At 39.2% G+C, this 21810-nt stretch overlaps 1 protein-coding gene across 7 annotated transcripts in view; it reads right to left on the reverse strand.

Annotated features, from left to right (window-relative positions):
- Positions 1–2584: 2584 nt before the first annotated feature.
- LIMCH1 (LIM and calponin homology domains 1) overlaps positions 2585–21810 on the reverse strand; it is a 175205-nt gene continuing 155979 nt past the window's right edge. For all 7 annotated transcript variants that reach the window (XM_039698756.1, XM_039698757.1, XM_039698755.1 and 4 more), the window contains 11 exons: positions 21204–21232; positions 20117–20200; positions 18377–18469; positions 17319–17423; positions 15825–15961; positions 14895–15025; positions 12978–13101; positions 11693–11767; positions 9080–9188; positions 8087–8189; positions 2585–5613 (listed from right to left, as the gene is read on the reverse strand). In XM_039698756.1, the coding sequence (XP_039554690.1) occupies positions 5588–5613; positions 8087–8189; positions 9080–9188; positions 11693–11767; positions 12978–13101; positions 14895–15025; positions 15825–15961; positions 17319–17423; positions 18377–18469; positions 20117–20200; positions 21204–21232 (1016 nt within the window). In that variant the 3' untranslated portion in view covers positions 2585–5587. The remainder of the gene's footprint in view (positions 5614–8086; positions 8190–9079; positions 9189–11692; positions 11768–12977; positions 13102–14894; positions 15026–15824; positions 15962–17318; positions 17424–18376; positions 18470–20116; positions 20201–21203; positions 21233–21810) is intronic.

Genomic DNA, 21810 nt, shown 5'->3' on the forward strand with positions numbered 1-21810 from the left:
ATCAGATGTAACAGAAAAAAGGAATTTTTGAAATCTTGCTTTCTTTCCCAATTTGATAAATTCTGTTATTTCAAGGAAAGATTAGCAGTTTGATTAGTTTTGATTTAGTTTCTAGACCCATGACTGGCTTCTCCAGTTTTTAACCAGCAGGTCATCTGCTTAGGAAAAAAATACATCTGTGAACTATGGATGTGGCATTAGCTAAGAGAATTTACAGTGCATCATGTGCAGTGAAGCAGATGGACTCTATGGATGAGTGAACAGTGACTATAAGATTATCTTGAAAAATGGAGGGGGTTTTTTTTTGCCTAAATGACTTAAGACCCCATATGCTTTGGGGTTTACCTAGCTTCACTAGTTACTCTTGCAGAGCATCTATGGAGCAGCAGCTCCCTCTTGCATGTTTAACTCATGCTACATTTTATAAAAAACATGAACTAGAAAACAGACACCCCCCGCAACCCCTCAAATACCAACCCCCCACTGTACTGTAGAAAGAGTCACATCCTGTCCTGTACATTCTATCTCTTTTTTTGGGCTCTTATTACTTGAAAAACTTGAGCAGCTTCCAGTTTAGTCATTTCCCCTTATCAGGAAATTCAGATGAAATTACATTCCTACCGGAGGCTTTTAAAACTGTATAGGAGACCTGCTTGCCTTTACAGGAGATTTATTTTACTGACATTTTTGTTTTCCCATCCAGGTAGTGGTCATCTGCTCATTTTGAGCATTCACAACCCCTTCTGATTTTCACTGCAGATGTGTCTCTGTCATCTTGTCATTTTGTTCCCCGGTTAACCAACGTGGTAAAGGGCAGGCTTCCACACAATTTTATTGAGTAACAACTTGACCAGCCTCCCATTGCCAGGAAGGGGACCCATCAAGACCCGAACCTAAAGCTAATTTTCTAAACAAAGTGGTAGCTGCCTGCTTTTAACTATGCTCCAGAAGTGTTCACTGGATCAGGATCAATACTCACAAGGTAAGCAAGCTACAGATGTTTATCACCTATGCCTAGAGCCTCCTGCAGCTACCAGCACCTGTCTGTGCTCACTGATGACCTCTGCACCAAAACACCTGCTAAGGAGAGAAAAAAATGAGCAAAACAAAGTGGGTTGGATGGAGGAAACTGAGCACTTGTCCCAACAGTCTACGATGGGGGAAAGGAGAGGGATGGAGGAGGCATCACACCCAGACAGGATGTAGAGGAGGCACAGAACTCTCCTGGGGTGCCATGCACACATCTCTCTTTGTATGGGGCATCCTCTGCTCCAGTGTTTGAACTCTGTAACAGCCCACTCCTCTCTCCCATCACCTCCTATTTCTCCCATATGCCCTCAGCTTCATCCCACTGCTCAACAAGCCAGAGTCCTCTCCCAGGGCATGCTAAGGCCCTGTGAGCACCGTGGCTTCCCTCGGGGCCCTCCAGACAGCCTTTGCTACCGGCAGGTGAAGGTCCTGGGGAGGTGACCAGGCGACACAACTCCCCATTTACAAGGTATTCAAAATTATTTTGCCTGGTGAAGGCACCCCAATGGTTCCCTTTTAGGATCATAAATGACTGTGCAGGTCACACTCACTAGAAAATAGTAATAATAATAACACTACAAAAAATCCTACCAGGATTGCCACCATTTTCCCTGGTCATAAGGGTCACACACAGTGTTTGTCTGTGTGCCAAGCAGCTTTGGTGCAGAGTTGCTGCAGCAGAAATAGCCGCCTGACTGCCTCCAAATCCAGCCTCAGAGCAACCTCCAGTGGCAGCAAGCTGTTCCCACAGACAGAGCACCGATGGCACTGCCAGGAATCCCAGCATGCCTCTGCCACCAGACAGAATGCTGGCCTTCGTGGGCATGCAGGAATGGTGTATGACCACCACCACTGCCATTAGGGAACCAGGATAAAAGTGAATGAATGAATGAATGAATGAATGAATGAATGAATGAATGAATGAATGAATGAAAATTAAATTGTCTGTATGTCCCCATGACTCATCTAACAGCCAAGATGCTCTATTGGCACAAACCCAAACTTGTTATCCACTTAAGACCCAATTAAAAAGTAGAAAAAGGGGCTGTTATTAGTTTAAAATTTTGTATGAACTTTCTGCTGGTGACTGGACAAGTCACACCCTTGTTGCAATTCAAGAATTAGAGAGATACCTCAGCAAATGCAAAACTAAGCACAAACTCCAGGACCTTTGCTACGTGGAGGTGGAATTAACCAAGCACATATTTAGCACTGCCATATACAAAGTGCTTTGTTGAGTGAAAGTCTGAACCACAGTCCAACACTGATGAAAGATCTGAGGACTTTGAGTTTGCCTCTCCACAGAAAGCCTTTTCTGTTGATCTTTTACCACAACAGGCACACATGCTCTTGTGAATAGAGGGCTACAGCTTCCAATGGCAATCCACAGTGTATTCTGCCATCTCAGCTATGTCTTTTTTTATTATCTCATTTCATATACTAAGTCCTAGGGAACATAGTTTGGCTCAGCCAAGCCCAACCAAGCAGAAGCCTCTACTCTGCAATCCAGGTTCACGCAACAGAAGTTAGAATAAGTAAAATCAAGACCACCAAAGGTAATCAACATTTTATTTATAAACATACATTTACTATAAAAGCTGTTGAGTTTTAGACAAGTTTTCCTAATTTCCAGAGGCATTTTAGAATAAATAAAATAAAGGGAAGGTTAGCATAATTGGTATTCAACATTAGCCCCAGCTAGGAGAGCAATCCTTGTCCCTGAATGGACATGCAGATAAGGATGGTCCCCTTCTGGTTTACCAACCTTTATGACATTCACTGAAAACTACAGATGTACTGCATCAATAACACTACATAGCAAGAGCAAGGAAAAAATACACCATGAAAATGGGCTTGTAAAATACAGATGGGTTATGACACCTCTTCAGGTTCTCTGAAGTAGTAAGAGGCTAAATAAATTCCAAAATATCTAAAACCCATTACATGTATTGTACTTGCTCAGTAATAATAAATCATTTTTTTTGAACAAATAAATTTACATTGCAGTTCAAATGTAGGAAAGCATTATTTTTTGCTGTGCTCAAAGTTCCTGATTAGAAATGTATCATGGTAATGTGTTTAAACTGGAAAAAAAAAAGAAAAATAAGTCTTAGCCTGAATGAATTTTCCATGTAAGATTCCAGAAGGAATAAAATCAAACATAAGAAGTTGGCAAGTACAATTTAGAAAACTGTTGAAAATTATTCTGTGCTGGTGAATAGATGTTCATTAGGGGAAAAAATGGTCACTGTTGAGCGCTGCTTCATTTTGCTTTGAGTACAATCAACTTTGCTAAAACATGCATATACAAAACTATCTGATAGACACTGGGGTCAATTTCTAAGCAGCTCCAGAGACCCAGCGATGTGTCTGCAGTGCGATGCAATATCCCTCCCCCCTCTTTCATGCACTTTATCCCAACCATGCTCCTAAGCCCTTTGGGCACTTACCCCTACATGAATGAGAAGCGGACCTGACCTCTGAGACAACCAACTTTTGATACACTTGGGGACTGATTTGCACATCTACCTCTATCACGTGGGTGAAGCAGTGCTAGAGACTCATACCGAATAGATGCACAAGCATGCACAGTCTTGTTTAAAAGTTAAGTTCAGACATTATATATTTACATATCCTTAATGCAGCGTATGCAGTTATACAGATGTACCACATCAGTTATGAAATCTGCTTCTTGAATTTCCATGTTACACATTCTTTATGGGAAAATGTTATAACAACCACAAGCAGAGAGTAAGCATCCTGGTTATCAAAACCTTTAAGCAGTAAATCATGCAGGTGGTTGATCAAAATATAGGATATCACTTTTAGTTCCAAAACATTTGTCTGATTTATTTAATTTTTACTTAAAAATATTCCCCAGGTGAAGTCCATGAAGAACTTCAGCTTTTTGGATTTATTGCATCCATAAGTCATTGTTGACTGTGTGCAACAACTTTGCATTTTCTAAGGCACAGTATTAAGGAAGTACCATGTAACTTTCCAGCAGATAGTCACAATGTCCTCCAATGACATCGCATGTGTCTGATGACATGCAGTTTTGCATGGTTATGGAACTCACATGCAAGCAACTGTCTAGCATTTCAATAAATAATTGCTATCTAGAGAACAACTCAGAATTATTGCTTCCCTAGTAACCACTTCATTTCTATCTACCAACACATCAAAAGATGACAGATATGCACATAGATAAAAGAAATCTCTATTAATTTAGTTTTATAGTGGTTTTAAGGCAGAAAAATATTTTTTCCCTCCATTTGAAGATATTTCCAGTAAATGTTTACCAAAAAGTGTTAGGATATTTTACAGTTGCAATACATTCCCTAACTTACTTTGTGTATTGTAGATACCTGCTGAACCTCTGTTTCAATGAGCTGCTGGATCACTTTAGTAAGGAGCACATGCTTAATCAAAGAGCACAAAGGAAAACTGTCCCAAACACAGGCAAGGCAGTTTTTCTGCCTGTGGCTCCAGCCTCCTCCCTGCCCATCTTCCACACTTCTGGGTTTTGCTGACTGTGTTTGGATAGTGGACGGAGGAGCACAGGCTCAAGGATGTCTAATTCTCTACCCTGGGGGGTACCCAAATCACAAGTGTTTCTCTGCATGAGAAACCATTTCAGCCAAGCGTGATGTTTGCAAGTGAACGAGCAGATGTCCAACCCACTCAAATCAACTGGCAAGTTACAAGCCAAAGAGAAAAGCTTCACCACAGCATCAAACTGCAGCTCGGAGACTCACAGCTCCACAGGGTCTGCCTGCTTGGCTGCTCTGCCCCACATCAGAAGGATTGCTCCAGATGGGAATTTTCCCATTGTTAATGGTATGCAGTCTTTAGGTTTAATGAAGAAATCTTTATTTCAGAGATATTAAGCTATAGTCATGAACATTACTTAAGGTACACAAACGAAAAATCCTATGACTAAAGGTGCAATAATTTATTTGTTTAACTTCTACCCTCCAGTGAAGGTAATATAAACACAAAATGCTTCAGAAGTACAGGATGTATTATCAAACTAGTCTCTGTATAAAAAAAGTTATAGCTTCAGTTATAACAGAGAAGTCGTGCTGTGATGTTTAGTTTTTCAAATGCACTGATTAGATACTATCTCAAAATTACTTCTCAGCTCAAGTTGGCATATTCTATAAAGGTTCTGTAAACTTAAACTTTTTAATTGCTAGAAATATTAAAACAAAACAGCTTTATTGCATGTTTATTCTCTTATTACTTTCAAAAGAACAAGATAACAGATTGGGTATCATAAGCATACCTGAAAGGTGGTTTTGTGTTGTTTTTTTTTATAGTACTTAGGCTTTGCCTTCCCATACACGGTCATACATATTTTGTAAATTTCTTAAGGAAGCAAAAACCAACATATTGCATTTCAAAGGAGCAGGTGCAACTTTTTTGTGAGTTTTTAAAAACTAGATGAGAGCCATCATGTCCATGGATTCAAGCTTTTACAAGTGATTGTCTGGAGGCAGCCGATACATATGAGAAGAGAGTTCCTTCTTGAAATTTATTAGGACTGAAAGTCATGTCACAATGTAGTTGGCTGTCCAGCAGCTAGGTAAAACAAAACCAAAACAAGAAATTGGTTACAAATTTTACCAAATACAGACTTTTCTTTATATGATCTCCACAATGAAAAAAATGTATCTGGAGCTACATATATTTGTGGCCAGTTTTTTTCCTTCTCCTGCAAAGCTGGGGCAGTAACTACTACAAAGATTCAGCATAATTCCAGTGGAAATACATTGCCATGCGTTGAATGCATTCTGCATGAAGTTTTATCTTATTTTATGACCTAAGTACTTGTGTGTAGGTTTATTTCAGGCTCTGAAGTGGCAAAATAATAAAGGACTGCTGAGTCATCTTCAGCTGTGCCTAGCTTGTGCTACCTGGTACTACAGACTTCTTGTGTTATTTGGCCATGTAGGGAATCTCATGAATTTACTTCTCACCTTTGACACTCATCAACCTGTGACCATTCCCTGTGTTTGACATTGAATAGAGAATTTCCTTCCTTGTGAGGTTTCATTGTATAGAAACAACCTACTGATAAAAACCCTATCCACTTTTATCTGAAAACCAAAAATATTTTGGACTCTGGACCACAACATAATCCTTAATGCTTTTCTAGTAATCTTTTTTGATGACTTATTTTGAAACAGAATTGTCCATTTTTTCAGATAAGCTTCTGGGAGCCAAAATATTTCATCAAGAAGTCCATAAGTGACTCAAAACAATACTGACTAAACCTGGGTTAGTCAGAGACCATCACTTCTGCCCACTGCTGCATGACTTTCATGGGGACAGGAAGGCACAAGCCATGCAATCAAACAACTGATTTGACATTTTGCAGCATTATTCCCAGAACTGAAAGGCAAAACACTGACATTGCACCAGTTTATTCTTAACTTCAGGTGTGCAGTGTATCAAATTTTAGTTAAAAAATAGCAACTAGCAATATTTGCAGTTCTATCAAAAGCAGTCCCTTTGAATTGTCAACAACAGCTACTGTAGCTTAAATTCAACTAACTGGATTTTGAGATTTTGCCTGACCAGTGGACACAGCAGGAAGAGGCAATTTGTTGTAAAAATTAAAACCCCCTTGCCATTATTATTCTTCAGTAGCCATACATTTTGTCAAAACTTATTTCCTCTGTCATGGACTTGGTTACCATTCTGCTGGGAATGTACAAATGCAAAACATTGTTACATGAAACACTGCACACAGCTCTCTAATGCATTTTCTAGTAACACTGCTGTAGAAATGATGAAGGAGAGAATGATTTCTACAGCATATAAGCTGATAATTTTTGAGCCTTTATCTATCCTCAAGGGACACAGATTTTTATTTAAGCAAAAAGGACTAAGAAGAAGAGGAAATGATAACTGTTATATCTTCCTCTCTTTTTTTGTGGAAAGATGCATGTGCAAATCTGCATTTTAAGGGTCAGGACCTCATCCACATGAGGAAGGTTTATAGTATCAAGCACAAAGGGAGAAAGCTTTTTCTAAATATTTCAGGTTAAATAAATAAGAAAAAGTTGATAACATTTCTTAGCAGAATTTAAGGAAAAAATCGCCCAAAAAACAGTTATACAATAGCACCCTCTAGCTCTGCTGATGGAGAAGTATCTCGTTCCTGAAGCACCAGAGCAAAAGTACCCATTTTTCTTCTGGCAAAGGCAGGGAGGTACGTTTCCTACTCCTGAATTTCTACAGCCAGTACTTTTGAGAGAGGGCAAGGGAAATAGTAAGCAAAAAGAGCTCTAGATGTCCACTTACCAGTTTTTGGAACCGTACCAAATAATATTTAACAGGAAGACAACAATTACTCCTATTGTTTTGCATCTTACTGTTTCCACAAGGTGGAGACTAGCATGAGCACTGATCATCACTGGTGACATTGGAGCAAAGCTGAAATGTTCTAGTAATTTTGTATCAGTCACAGAAATCCAGGACTTGGAAACACATTTAGCTGACCTCCTCTAAGGCAGAAAAACCATGAAGTTTTCTTTCTGACATGCAATTGTCTGGCTCATTCTTCAAGATTTATGGCAAAAACACTATTTAGCACATATCTGGGGATACCACCACAAGGATTCACTACAAGTTACAGAATGTTCTTAATATTTTACATGACCATTTTGTCCACAAAAGGGAGGCCTAGAGATTTAAAAAATGGGAACTTCTCTAAAGATGGCCCAGGGTCCTAGGTTGGGTAGAATTATCTGCATTGTCTCCTGTGCTGTGAGAGATCCAAGCCTCCGGGTCATGCAATGAGTGTGCATAGTATAGGAGTTTATCTTTATGCACAGAAACAGCCTTTAGTCTAATAGTGCTCAGCAGAGATCCTCTGGGAAAATTTAATGGGCTTGGAAATCTTTTCTGATATGAGAAAATCATTAAAATGGTGTGGGAAGACTCCTCTTCCCATGGCAAAGCTACACCTGAGCATCAGAGCAGGACAGAGCTGCCAGCTAAAATCATGGCCACAGCATTGTCAGAGCTGCCAGACTTTGGTACTTACTTCGGGATCGGATATAACAATCGTTGCAGTTAAGAAGACCATTTCTAATCCTGACATCCGTGCCGCTCGCTGCATCTCCCAGCTGGCCCTTGCAAACGCCACACTGTCAGGTGAAGAACAGAGAAAGTAAGAGAGACCATGCCCTACTATTTGTCACAACTCTTCCCAAATTTTTACTTTTGTTTAAGTAGGTCTTGGAACGGTGAGAAAAATACCTGCCTAGAACCCAGCCCATACTCCTGGGGAACACTGCAAACCTGTAAGAGGGTTTTTATAGATTTAGAAGTGTTTAGGACTGGATTTCAGCAGCCTCTCCTTACATAGAAGTGAAGCCTAACTCTTGTATGGGACATCTGACTTTGAGGCTGCATTCTGGAGGCAGGTAAGTTGTAATGGATAAAGTTTAAAGAGGCCAGAGATTTAGTCTGGGTAAATGTCTAAAATCAAGAAAGTCTTCACAAATGTCTAATATCAATTGAGCCAGAGATAATGGAAACGGATACTTTCTGATTTCTCTAGAAAACACTTCAGGTTATTTCCAAACTCAAACACTCAAGAACAGTCAAGAAATATTTCTGGTAGAAGCCAGAATACACCATTCATTCCATAGCAAAAGCTTTCCAACCATGGGGCAAATCAAAGATGGCTTTGGGACTGATCATGCTTTTGGAAGGAAAAAAGAAAAACCACCTAAAAAACTCACAAATTAAATAATGTTATATTTAAAAACAATGAGCACAATAGAGAAATTATATGATGCTTCCCCCCTCTAAGTACAGAAGCTATGTTTGCTTGCTTGATCACAGGTTTTAGTCAGTTAATGTGTCTGACTGCAAAATAACACATTAGTTGTGTTAATTCCACTTTGTTACAAACATGCTCAGACATAACAGTCATGTAAATCCCCTGGTCCTCTCATTTTCAGTTTCACATCTACTCTCCTCTTGCACAGGGCATGACTTGAGGTTTTTCTTAATAAAGCAAAAACCATACCCTGAAGCACTGAATATGGAAATAAAGACCAAGTGTTTCAATAATCATGGCAGCTCCTTTTCCAAGAGGGAGACCACAGGTAGAACAAAGCTTCTTCCCGCTGACAGACCTAGGAGGCAAACATGACCGTAAGAACATTGCAACTGATGATAAAATGAAGCCAAATATTTAGATAGGTTTATCAAGAGGGACAGAATGTGAGGAAGGAGCACTGGAGGAGTTTACATAAATACCCATTGACCCTTCAGCCATGTTACTGAATCCACCTGCACATCTGCCTTCTGGATAAGCAAGCAAAGGGCTTAAAATGCTTCAATGCACAGCAGCTCAGACTCATTGCACTGCCAGTCTGATGTGCTAGATCAAGGGAGATGCAAGCCTATTTACAGAGGCCTGGGTGACAGGAAACCATGCCTGTGGATTCACAGAATCACAGAATGGTTAGGGTTGGAAAGGACCTTAAAGATCATCTAGCTCTAACCCCCAGCCAAAGGCAGAGAACCATCCACTAGAACAGGTTATTTAGAGCCCCATCCAAACTGGCTTTTAACACCTTTAGGGATGGGGTTGCCCAGTCTATCTGGGCAACCTGCCTCAGTGCCTCACCACCCTTATAGTAAAGGTTATTTAGACCTAGTCAATGCCACAGCAATTCACACAAACCACCTGAGTCAGACTCAGCCTGTAAATTTTTCAATTTGTTTACAAATGGACTTTCTCACTGCAAGTCAGAAAGCAGGGATGCTATTCTTGCACCCAGTCAAGCTGGTGAAGCCAATTTGACAGCATAACTACAGTAGCACAGACCAGGCACTGGCTGCCTCATTTCAGTCTCTGCTGCTGCAGCCACTTAAGACTATAACTAGTCAGAGAAAACTTGAAATTGGATCTCCACCTGCAATGCAGAAAAACACCTGCAATACTTCAACTTGCACCTTTAGCAGTCCTGAAGGACTGTCTAGACCTCTCTCCTAAATCTGCTGTTGGATGACAGGTGGGTGAAGGTTCAGGAATAACTGGTGTCCTTTTTCATAATGGTTTTAATAGCAGTGCAGGTGCCCACTTTATGGGTCTCATGCTCTTCACATCTCTCCCACCTGGCAGCCTGCCAGAAATGATGCTTGGCCTAGTGAGATGAAGCTGAGACCAAAAGGGATCCCCAGTCATTCTGTGTCATCCATGCTTTTTTCAGCCAGGGCTGAAACCAGGAGAGAAGCTTTGTGACACTTCATGAGTTTTGAAAAGACAGTTTGATGAAATCCTACTCAGATAAGCAAGTTTACAATCTCTTGCTATAAGGTTTTAATGCCGCAACATAATAAGCTACCAACAGAGAAAGATCTGGAATGCAGCCATTTAGGGAAAAAAAAAAAAGAGAGAGACAGAGAAAGAGAGACACAAACAGCAGAAAAACTCATCACAATTAGAAAATTGTCCTTCCTTCCAACTATTGAGCCCACCATGTACACAGGCAGCACAGACCCTCTTGTTGCTTCATTATTATTATTCCTTTTAGAATAACTTTGCTGATTTTTTTTTTTTCTCCCCTCCTACAGCCTTAACCCTTCTGCTTCTATGTTATTCCTGAGTTCACTTTTGTTTTTACTTCTTCTCCACTATCAGAGTTACTACAAGGGCAAGTTAAAGTCTTGGATCTTGGGAAATTTTTAAGAGTTTTCTAATGTTTTAGTGAAAAAATGAATTAAATCCTATCTATTGTTTACAAAACTAAGATTTATTTCAGGAAAAGATCATTCAAAAGATTCTCAGATCAGAATATAGCTACTTAATAATATGAAGTAGCTCTCACAACTAGTGACCTGTAGCAAGGAAATTATCTGCAATTCCACCAAAACTGCAGCTACGGTTAGAAAAACATAATAAATTGTTCATGTAAAAAATTCCCAATAGTTTCACATCAATGCAAGTGATATCAGAGGGCTTTGCTCTGAAAAGTGAAGAACAATGCAATTTAAAAAAAGAAACTTGCTGTGTTCTGTGTTGTATTAATTTACCCTATATAATAAGCAAACTGATTTTAATATATCCCAAATTATCAGTGATTTAATCTGGCTACATTTATTTAGGATTGGTACACATAACTCACTGAAAGATATACAGATTGCTTGAGAGACTCAAATCTCTAAGAGATTAGCATGATTGTGGGCAAACAAAATCAGAAAAAAACCAAAATATGTTTCTAGTTTGGAAATGAAAGGAAAAAATTATTTTTAAATCAGCAAATGCCAATGTCTAGAATACATCTTACTCCTGAGCATGTGACTATTCACAATGAAGACATTCTTTGGCTTAAGTGCTCTGAGCTCACACTTTGACTGAGGTTTGTACTGTCCCATTTCAATTTTATTGAAATTTCAGTGATCAAGCAGAGTTCTAGAGCTGCTTTCTGAACTGTGTTATTTGAAAAGGTAACAGTACCACTGAAGCTGGCAAAAAATATGGGAGAGGGAGCTACATGTTTGTCCCATGGACAGCTATGAATTGCAACATTTAGTAGACTTAATAGTGCATCCACATAATACTAATGTGATTTTCACTCTGGCAACTGCAAGATGTGTTTGGTCTGCAAAATGCCTTATTGACCTTTAGTACCTGTTGGGTGACTGACTGAGAGCAGGAGAGCAGGGAGATGATGGCCCAGATCGGAAATTCTCATGATATCCTGCCCTAAAATACAGCAGAGAAGATGCATTACTACAGCTGAACAACAAATAAAAACAAGGTGTGTATGGAGAAATTCCAGTTAGTGAATATCAGAATTTTTGGTTCTGAGTCAGTCTGCTCACTGCTGTGCAATCAGGTAACTCATACAGTAATCAGCCTTGTGGAGACTCCTTCCCACCCCACCAACCCACCAGAGCTCCCACCATGATGAAGGAGGGTTAAGCCAAGCCACACCACACCACACTCTCTGTTGGTTCTTTACTGAGCAAAAAGGAAGCTACCCACATGGAAAGAGTTTATTTGGTTAATGGTTATTTTGTATCTATGCTACTCTGAAAGAGCTTGGTGATCAAAACCATGGTTTTTGTTATCAGAAATCATAGGACTGATCCAAACTGTAATTGCTTAAAATGGTTTACAGATTAAATAACCATTTTCTCAGACATACACACAAGCAGTTTATAATGAGGAACAGGTAATCAAACCTCAATCTACATTAGTTTTGACTGGATACAACCTTAATAGAGGTAGCAGGTTCTGCAGAAGACTGTGCTCATATACATGCTAATGAAAACAGATGTTCCTTTCTCATTGCACAGCTTCTTTTTGTAAATACCAGGCAAACAGATTCCTTATTTACCACAAGAACTGGTCTTACCATTCAGTAAGGCTTACTCAAAAAGCACAGGCAAAGCAGCAAAGAAAAAGACCTCAACAAAATTTACAGCAGAAGGCAAATACTACTCTATATGTATCTTCTTTTAAAAGGCATAATCTTTAAAGGACTAGAAAAGTAGCAATCAATATTTGTTTGGAAGATCGAGAATGAAGCTCTTGGATACCAGAGGCAGATATAACCTGACATTACCACCCTCATATTTAGCTACTTATTAGCTATAAATGTTTGTCTCAGACAATTAAAACAAATTAAGCACATGAAAAGTTATGCAGATATGTGCTGAAAGAACTACAGAGAAAGAAGTAGGAGGCATGCAGGGGGTGTGCTCCTTCCTGAAATTAGTAACCGTGGTGCCTGTAATGAGAAATCAAGTAGATAAATGTTAACAGCCTCTGTGGGAAAGCCAGAAATGAAAGGTGTCTTCACACTGCAGGACTCATCAAACCCAACCAATACAGGATGCTGAGCAGGAGTATAAGGGAGAACAGAGCAAGTAGGACTTTTCAATCTCCTCAATAACCTTTATGTTCTCACCTCCTTGCTTCCCCTGCAGAGCTTGGTTGCTGTCCCACAGTCTGGCCCAGGAACGGTCTCTGCCGAGTGTCCTCTGTGCACTGTGGAGATCGCTTCGTCAGCAACTGCTGATTCCAGGAGACATCTGCAGCCAGAGGTGGGGAAAACTCAGTATTTGAGGCAAAATGCTTTTGTCAGTATTTTAAACCATCATGGATTGTGGGCAACAACAAAGGAGAGAGATGTACTGTTCATTAAAAGAAACTTCTCAGAAATGCCCACAAAGTCAGAGACAGGTTTTGCTATATCAGGAGACCTCTATGGAACATCATTCCTTAGCATTACCCTCACATACACATGATCTACCCTGCTGCTGAATGTATTTCTGAAGGGGGAAAGGGCAAGGTCAAACAGCCATCCACAAACACTTGGGAAAATACTGTACTGCTGTAATGAAGTAAGCAGCAGAGACACTGAAACTTCTGTGGTGCTGGAGGATCCAAACTTCTCAATAGCAAGAGCTAAGGGGATGGTGGTATAGTCACTGCTCTCCATAAATCTACTGATGAACAGTAATTCCTTTGTCATTTTCTTCTGTGCTTCGGATGGCTCAGTGACTGCAACAGCAAAAAGCAACAACCTGTGAGGTGCCCAGGCAGCCAGCCATCCTGTCTTTGAGAAACAGTGCATTACCTGGACCCTGCAGGATGAATTTTGTGGCTCACAGCTGGAGGGAAGCCTTACCCTGCCATGTGCCAACCATCTGGTTTAGAGAATGAAAACTTTGCTGGGGCCTATGAAAGGCCTGCTACCTATTTTGATATCAAGACAATAAATCCACACACTTGATTATTTAAGGGCTTAAGGAAGGAGCAAGGATGGGATGCTTTAAGAGGAAAGAAAGGAGCTGTCAGAATACTTGCAGAGGACCAAATTGTTGAAAAGAACCTAAGAAAACCCTGAAGCAGGGTTATTAGCAGATGTAGTTTTAAATTGCAAACCTGTTACATTTGCTTAATTGCTACTACAAATCCCCAAGGCTGCATTGCTGGATAATATACATTCTGCTTTCTTTCTTTCTTTGTGCAACTTTTATCAAAGCACTAGGAATACAATAAAACTGAGACAAAGAAAACAAACCTACTAAGTTTAATAGGCTGAATTTGCATTTGGAACAAGTAATAACACTGAAAACCTCTCCATCCACAGACACTTAATTTTTTAGAATAATGTTTTTTTATGCTGATTTGAAAACAAAAATCTAAAACTTGATTTCAGAATTTGCATTCACTTTCTGTCTTTAGTTCTACTTATTTACTTTCCACTGACCACTTGTATTAGATAGATAATGATACTAAATTCATGAATTTGCCCTTTTTTTAGGGGGACTCTCATGACAGCAATGCTTTGGGGAAATTCCTTCCTTCAAAAACATCAATACTTATGGGAGCTAAAAAAATAAATTAACTTTAAATGTCATTAGACATTGCTAATGAAAAAATTGAGGAAGACATCGCTTTAGGCTTGGTTTGAAAAGGTTACATATTACATGTCGTGATTTTGACTGGACTGAAATGGACATGAAAAATCTAATTAGCTATAAAAACACAAAATAAGTGTTGGAAATGTGCTCTCTGTATCAAGACAAATCCTATATGTATGTAACATTATGTAAAAGATGGAAGATAATCCTTTTAATTGCTAATGTGAACATGCAGGCCTATAAACGAGATACCTGCTGCAGAAACTGTCATCTCTGATGAAAACAAGAGGAGTTTACATTTCACCTCAACATATTTATCCTTGCTAATATAAAATAAATTTTTATTCTGAGACATTCCAGTTTTGAAGATATATGTGTACTGTCCAAAGTTGTTTGAGTTAGCTTCCTGCCTGATTTCTATCTGGAGAAGAACATATGCACAGGAAGAGTCTTACTGTCATCCTGAGCCAGTGGCAGGTTCAGTCTGGCAGGTGAGCTGCGCTCCATCACCGGCATGTGGTGCTCCTGCTCACTTCCTCCTTTCAGGACACCAGCCCCTGGGTATCCTGAGAGCACTTTATTTCCACTGCCAATAAAAATAAGTCGCATTGTATAAATAAAGCCAGAAGAAGTGTCACCTAGAACATAATGGCTAAATCAGACTTTTGAATATCAGTCTATTTTTTACAAAGAAGATTTTAGTTATCGTGTCAATTTTGCAATGACAAAGCAATGAAAAAACTTTGATGAATTAACAAGTTTGTCTCCAAACAGTCCAAGCCTTCCTGCTTACCTCAAACTGCCACTTAGATGTGCTGAAGATCATTTTGGATTTGTAGAAAAGGGCTTCTTTGACAGAAAAAAAGCTTTAATCCATGTTCTCTATACACTGCTCAGCATCATCAGATGCCTCTTCTCTTTTGTGAAACCTGTTAATTAGCAGTTGAGCAAAGTCCAGGACTTCAAACACCCCCTGGCAAGATTGGGTATGGCATTTCTGAGACAGCCAGGCAATTTCACACAGGTTCTGAGTGAAAACAGCTACTGCTCCTTTAGTCCTTCAGATGGCTTGTGAAATGTGAACAAGACACAGCGCAGTGATGTACACAGATGTCTGAGCTGTCTAAGGTCTAATCTGGTTGCTGTGACAGTCTCTTTGCAAAGCCATACAAGGAAAAGACAAGCCTTCTGATATGCACAACTAGCACTGTGCACTGCCACATGTGCATCTGTGTGTGGGACCAGTGAATACTGGTCAGGATACATTGTACAGAGACCACCAAGTACTGATGCTCCAGCATCAATTGTGGGCACATGTGATATCCCAGAAGCCAACAGAACACAAAGCTCCACAGGGTTATGAAATGCTTAGGGTTAATACATACCTCCTCTTTTCTTGCCAGAGTTCACTTTCCTTGCTTTTCAGAGATAACATACTGTCCTGCTCCCAGAGCAGCTTTTTCTGCTTTGTAACTTCTTTTTGCTTGCCTTCCCCTGGACAGCTGTTTGAATCAGTTGAGTTCTAGAAGACAGATGAAGAGGGAACAAGGATCTCCCTTTGAATTTGGCATTGGTGCACACATGGGAAAAGTACAGGCTGCCCCTAGATACATCGTGTAGACACACCTTATTACCAAAAAGAACATCTCACATTTATACAGTAGAACCATTTGACCCTGGTAAGGCTAACTTTGGATTTAATTAAGACTTTAGCTGAAACAACAACTGGTTGGACTAAGCTGAGCATGAAATAAATTAGGTACCAATTATGGTGCTAAGGACGGCAAATTAAAACTTCCCGTTACATAATCTTTGGCAGAAATCCTTGAATTATTTTGAGAGTCTAGACAGTCTCCCATTGGACTTGTGAGGACTTTGTGAATGACCTCAGCTTGCTGTCACTGCCTAGGAGCAAAGTATTACTCACATGCACTGGGCATACTCAAAGGGCAATGCCAGTACTACTTCCAAAGTGGTACAGGAGTGGTTCATACCTCACTTGTGGAGCTTGAAGAAGCAATGGCATGAGATCCTTTGCTTCTGGGTGCAGGCAGTGTCCTGACTGTGGCATAAGCAGCTCCAGCAAGAAAGTTACTGCTACACAGCCATGTGGAAAATTTGCCATGGCAGATGTCTTTGTACAGGGATGAGTGAGAACAGGGGGGCAGGAAGAGTGAGAGGAGAATCAATGGATAGAAGTACTCCTAATCCTGAAGTTCAATGGAAAAAGGCAGATGACTGGATGCAGGTGCCTTAGGCAAAAGAAATTACATCTGTGAATCCCACATTTACTCAACTGTGATCTCACCGGGGGTGTCATTCCCTGATCTCTGCAAACACTAACTTAATCAGATGCTAGATGCATTGAATTAAACATTTTTTGCTGTATGAGTGAAAAAAAAAGCCAAACAAACACAGAGAGTAAACATTCCTCTGTTTGTTTTGCTGCCTTCTAGGAGGGATAATGGTAGAGAAAAGGAGGAAAACTGGGGAGGTAGGATTCAGTCTTATCTGAGATATATTAAAAAAGCACTATTTTACACTCACGGTTTTGTATTCAGGGAAACCACTTAAAATTTTGTTGGCTTTTGAAGATAATTAACCCTTCACAGCACTGGTTAAGGAACAGAGCAGTTGCAGACAAAGAATCATTCTCTGCTCTAGTTAAAAAAGGGATGGTAGCAGTTTCCTTAGGAATACAGCTATTCAGTGAAAATCTGTACATTACAGCACTCTGAGGCATCACCAGTTAGAGATGGGACCCAGTGAATACCCTTACCCTTACTGCTCCCGGACTTTGACAGCCTTTAGCAAAGGATTAAACTTTGCACTAAAGATGGCTTACTCTTCAGTGCCTTACTACTCCATGAGAAACTCACCACTGTCTTGTTTCCTTCAGTGGTAGAGGAAGAAGAGGAGAGGAGCTCAGCAGAGTTTGAAGAAACAATGAATGGAACTACAGTATCCTCAATTATCTTTCGTTCCTGAAGAAACAGGATCACAAGAGAGTGGGGGTTAAAAATACAGAATGTAAACAGTGAGCTTATGAAACATAAGAAAAATAAGATTTGGCTATATGCCAAATTTAGATGGCCAGATAAGGACTTGTGGTACCAAGAAAAATGGTAACACCTCAATTTTTAATTTGCTTCAAGGTTTTGTACTTCCATTCCTTTTATCATTGAGATGGAATTTCCAAACCAGGAAAGAATATTTCACTTGCATGGAACTATTGTTTTGCAGAGCACAAGTATATTAAGTTTAATATGAAAGTATGAAATTACCCTTGGTACATGAGAAACTTATTCTGAAAGTTGAAAAAAATTCTTGTTTAGACCACAAGTATGTCCCTCAAGCACAGATGAGAAACCATACATTTACATAATACATATACAAACTTATAAACATTTTCCAGTTTCCTTTAATAATGGCCCACATACAACAGAAGAAAACCACTATCTTCTAGATTGTAATATTCCACAACTGCACACTTTGAACATCTCCTGTGGATTTTTTTAAGGCTGGTTTCAAAATTCCTCCATGATCAAATCCAAGGCAAGACAACAATTCCACCTGGAGTTCCACCAAGTCTAGGCACCAAGTATATGCCAAAATACACAGGGCTCTGCCCCTGCAGGGAAGTCTGGGCATGCCCAGACACAGCTGTACTGACTCACCCAGACTTACACAGCAATTAGACACCTCCACCTATGCGGAGGTGCTGAGGATACATGTCCAAATATTTAAATATTCTTCCTCAACATCTATGACAGTGTTTAAGTGAAACAGTCCTCCTCGGAATTTAGCCTTGAAGAGGATTTTCATTAATTAATCTAGGTATGGGATGATTTTTGTGTTGTTTTTGCATCCAAAAGAGGGTTGCATTTAAATACAAAAAAAAAAAACCCCAAAACAACCTCCTCTTTGAGCCTTATACCTCCTCATAGTATCTACGCTCCTCCTCTTCAACTTCTCTCTGGGCCTTTTCCCATTCCTCTTTCAGCTTGTACTGCTCCTTCTGATACTTCTCCTGTACATGGACACAAATGCAGATAAATTCAGAGCACTCACTGTTAAGAGTAAATTCTGTCGTATCTCCACAGCAAAAATGAATTTGTTAAGAGTGATTTAATAAGAAATAGGATTAAATAAAAGGATAAAAATTGGCAATGTCCACGGGTGTCAAAAAAAAAAAAGCTTCTTTTCCACTTTGCCCATTTTTTTCTAGGACTTACATTTAACACCTTCAAACTTCAAGGAATTTTTGACACATTAGAAGTAGTTTAATTTCTTAGAATTTTAAAAATCATTGGTCAGAAATTAAGTTTATACTCAAAAATATTAATAATTTCTTGTGTGTCTTACTGTATTAAGTTTCAAAAATGTTTCACAGAGCCCGAAACACTGAGACAATGGTTGTACATTAAAAACTTCAGCAAAGTAGCATATAAATAAGCAGGTTTTGCAGATACCGGGACTAATTTAAGAGATATGCCAATAGGACTAATTTAAGAGATATGCCAATACAATTTAATGAACGATGAATGATGAACTATGCAAGTTTAAGAGATAAATAGTGTGCACAGCTTTGAAGAGAGTAAGATTATAATTAGCTAAATAGCTTATTTTCTCCCTTGAAGGGATGATTTCTTAAGAATGGTTTTCACAGAGCTTTGCACAAAAAATTATCTCAAAGAGGTGTTTAAAATTGTTTGCCAGAGCTTCTCATTTGAATATGGAGAGGAATGGTGACTTCCATTTCCCTCTTGCACCAGTTCCAACATCTGTTCAGTTCAGTAACCACATCTGCCTAATCCAGAAAACAAGTATTTACTATTGAGAGAGTACCTCCATGTGCCAGAAAAATTATTATGAGAATTTTACACTGTTTTAATATGTGCAAAATAGATGATCTCAAGAAAGCATAGAGATACACAAGTCCTTCTTAAAGGATTAAAAGATTTTATTATTCTCCATCCCTGGACAGTTATTTGCTTTCCTGTTAGATGGAACAAAGATGTGATTTCTTTGGGATCAAAGCTAGTCACAGTTTCAAAAGACACTCCTGACTAACTGGGAGATTCTCATGTCCACTGCATTTCTTCCAACTAGGACACAAATCTAGAACTTTCAGAGTTCACTGTACCACCAGGCAAAACTAATGGTTGTCTTGAAGATGTTTCCTTCTCTTACAAAACCCCCTCAAACCCAAGTCATTTCATGTCCAAGTTTAGCTTGGTATTTTCCAAGAAGAACCTGTGAACAAAGCAGAATCCTATGAAAAGCTATTACGACCATAATTTTAAAGAAGGATTAAAGAAGAGGCATCAGGGTCAGCAAATTTGTCAGTCTTGACAAAGAGGCTCCAAGTAATTAAGAGTTTTGCAGTTGATGCTCAGCATAATTTAAATATAATTGAGGACCAACATATTTGGTTTAACTCTGCAGTGGACCAAGTCTTTTTGATCTTTCCATGGAGTGGGGAAGGGAGACATGAGAGTGCCTAAACCACACAGAACGTGTGTGGTTCTCATTTATCACTCAACTAGAGCAAACAGAATTTGCTCAAGCATCCACAGAGGATGTGGACAACATGACACAAAATGCACAACTTTTGTCCAAAAGAACAATTCAACAGCTGAACCACACAGTGGAAGACATAGAGTTTCTTCCTTACCTGAAGTAAGCGTTCTTGCTCATGCTGCCACCTTTCCTGGCGCTTTCGCTCTTCTTCTGGATCCCAGGACCAAAAATTGAACCGCTTACAAGAAGGAAAACCAAGCTATTAGACTGTGACACTACACTTCAGATGGCTGCCAGAGAAAACTGCACTGGGCCTGATTAAGTCCTGCCAATGATGTTACAGTGGGAAACTGGGAACTAGGTACAGGTTCTCTCAGTTAACAAACAATATTCTTAGCTTCACTGACACTTGGGATTGCCCATTTGTAGCCACATGATAAAATAATTATTTGGTTTGCAAAGAAAGTCTTGGGAAACTTCAGGTGAAGGGGGGGAAAAGGTCTTAAAGAAAGCTCTAAGCATTACTGAACAGAGTCACCTCCAGGGACTCAAATTTAAAGAACACACATATTTTGCTTCTCTATAACCTTCTTTACAACATGAAAAGCAATCTTAGGTTACAAAAAATATTCTCTCATTTTATGTCTGCCAGCACAACAGCCTATAGCCTTGCTTTGAATTTTTATTCATGATAAAATAAATCCTCAGGCTTCACTAAGGATCCTATTACATGCTATGTTTAAAATCTTTATAACCAAGGGCAACTTTAGATACTTCGTGCCATATCCCTTCCACTACAAGTAGTGTTTGAATCTCATAGGAAGAAATGATGTTTATTTCTTTATGACAAACAGAATGTGAAATACTATGTACTTCAGAGTAGCATTTGTGGTATGTTGGGTTTTTTTGTTTCATTGAGGAAACAGTAGAATTGTGAAGTCCTTTCATTTCTATGCATTTAAAATACAATGGATAATTTAGAATTACATATTATTTAGAGATTGTGAAGCTTTAGTGGCTCCAGCAACCAAATACTTTACAGTTAGCTCCAGATGAGAGGAGAATACATTAATTCCAGATTCAGACAATGCTTTGATTTGGGTTGTACTTTTCCTCTTATGTGTCCATGAGAAAAAATTCTCATTCTGATTTAGGGATGTTATAAGAGAGTTTGCATAAAACATAAATTTCTGCTAAAAACAAATCACAAAACCAAACAATAATGCAAAAAAGGTACTCACATTTGATTTATCACCAGTATCAGAATCAGCTATTAAAAAAAAAACAAACAACAGAACAATGAGAGATTAAATTTAACATAGCAAAATTTCCTCAGCCTGTAAATAAATCTACATTATATCTGTATGTTAGTTTCCTATTTACTCCCACAACCAAATGCAAGGACTAATTGCAAGCAAATAAATCAGAAAACCAGATTATACCCATCACCAACAAAACTACTTTTTATCTGGGTTTAAAGGAGCATAATATTAACTAATATCAGGTTCTACTCTACCACTAGCTAATGCCATCTACTTCTGGCCACAGATGTTAGCAGTGTACAGACACTGAGTCTTACCTACCTTGATCTACTTTTCCCTTCGTGATTCAGTGCAAAGAAGGAAAAAGTACAGCAATGCTAAAAGGATGGGACTACACTACTCAAGAGCCACAGTTACGAAGAGAACCATTGCCATTTTCTATCCAAATGTCTTTGAAAATTAGACCAATTAAAAGAAATCAAGAAAAAGTTATTTATAGGCAAGGGATTTCTTTTGGGTGCCTGAAACCAGAGCATCACAATAATGTGCAACCCAACAGCTCTTTGTCAACTGTGCAGCAGGAACA

The sequence above is a fragment of the Passer montanus genome, unplaced genomic scaffold (genome assembly GCF_014805655.1).
Source record: "Passer montanus isolate IOZ18808 unplaced genomic scaffold, ASM1480565v1 scaffold13, whole genome shotgun sequence".
NCBI lineage: Eukaryota > Metazoa > Chordata > Aves > Passeriformes > Passeridae > Passer > Passer montanus.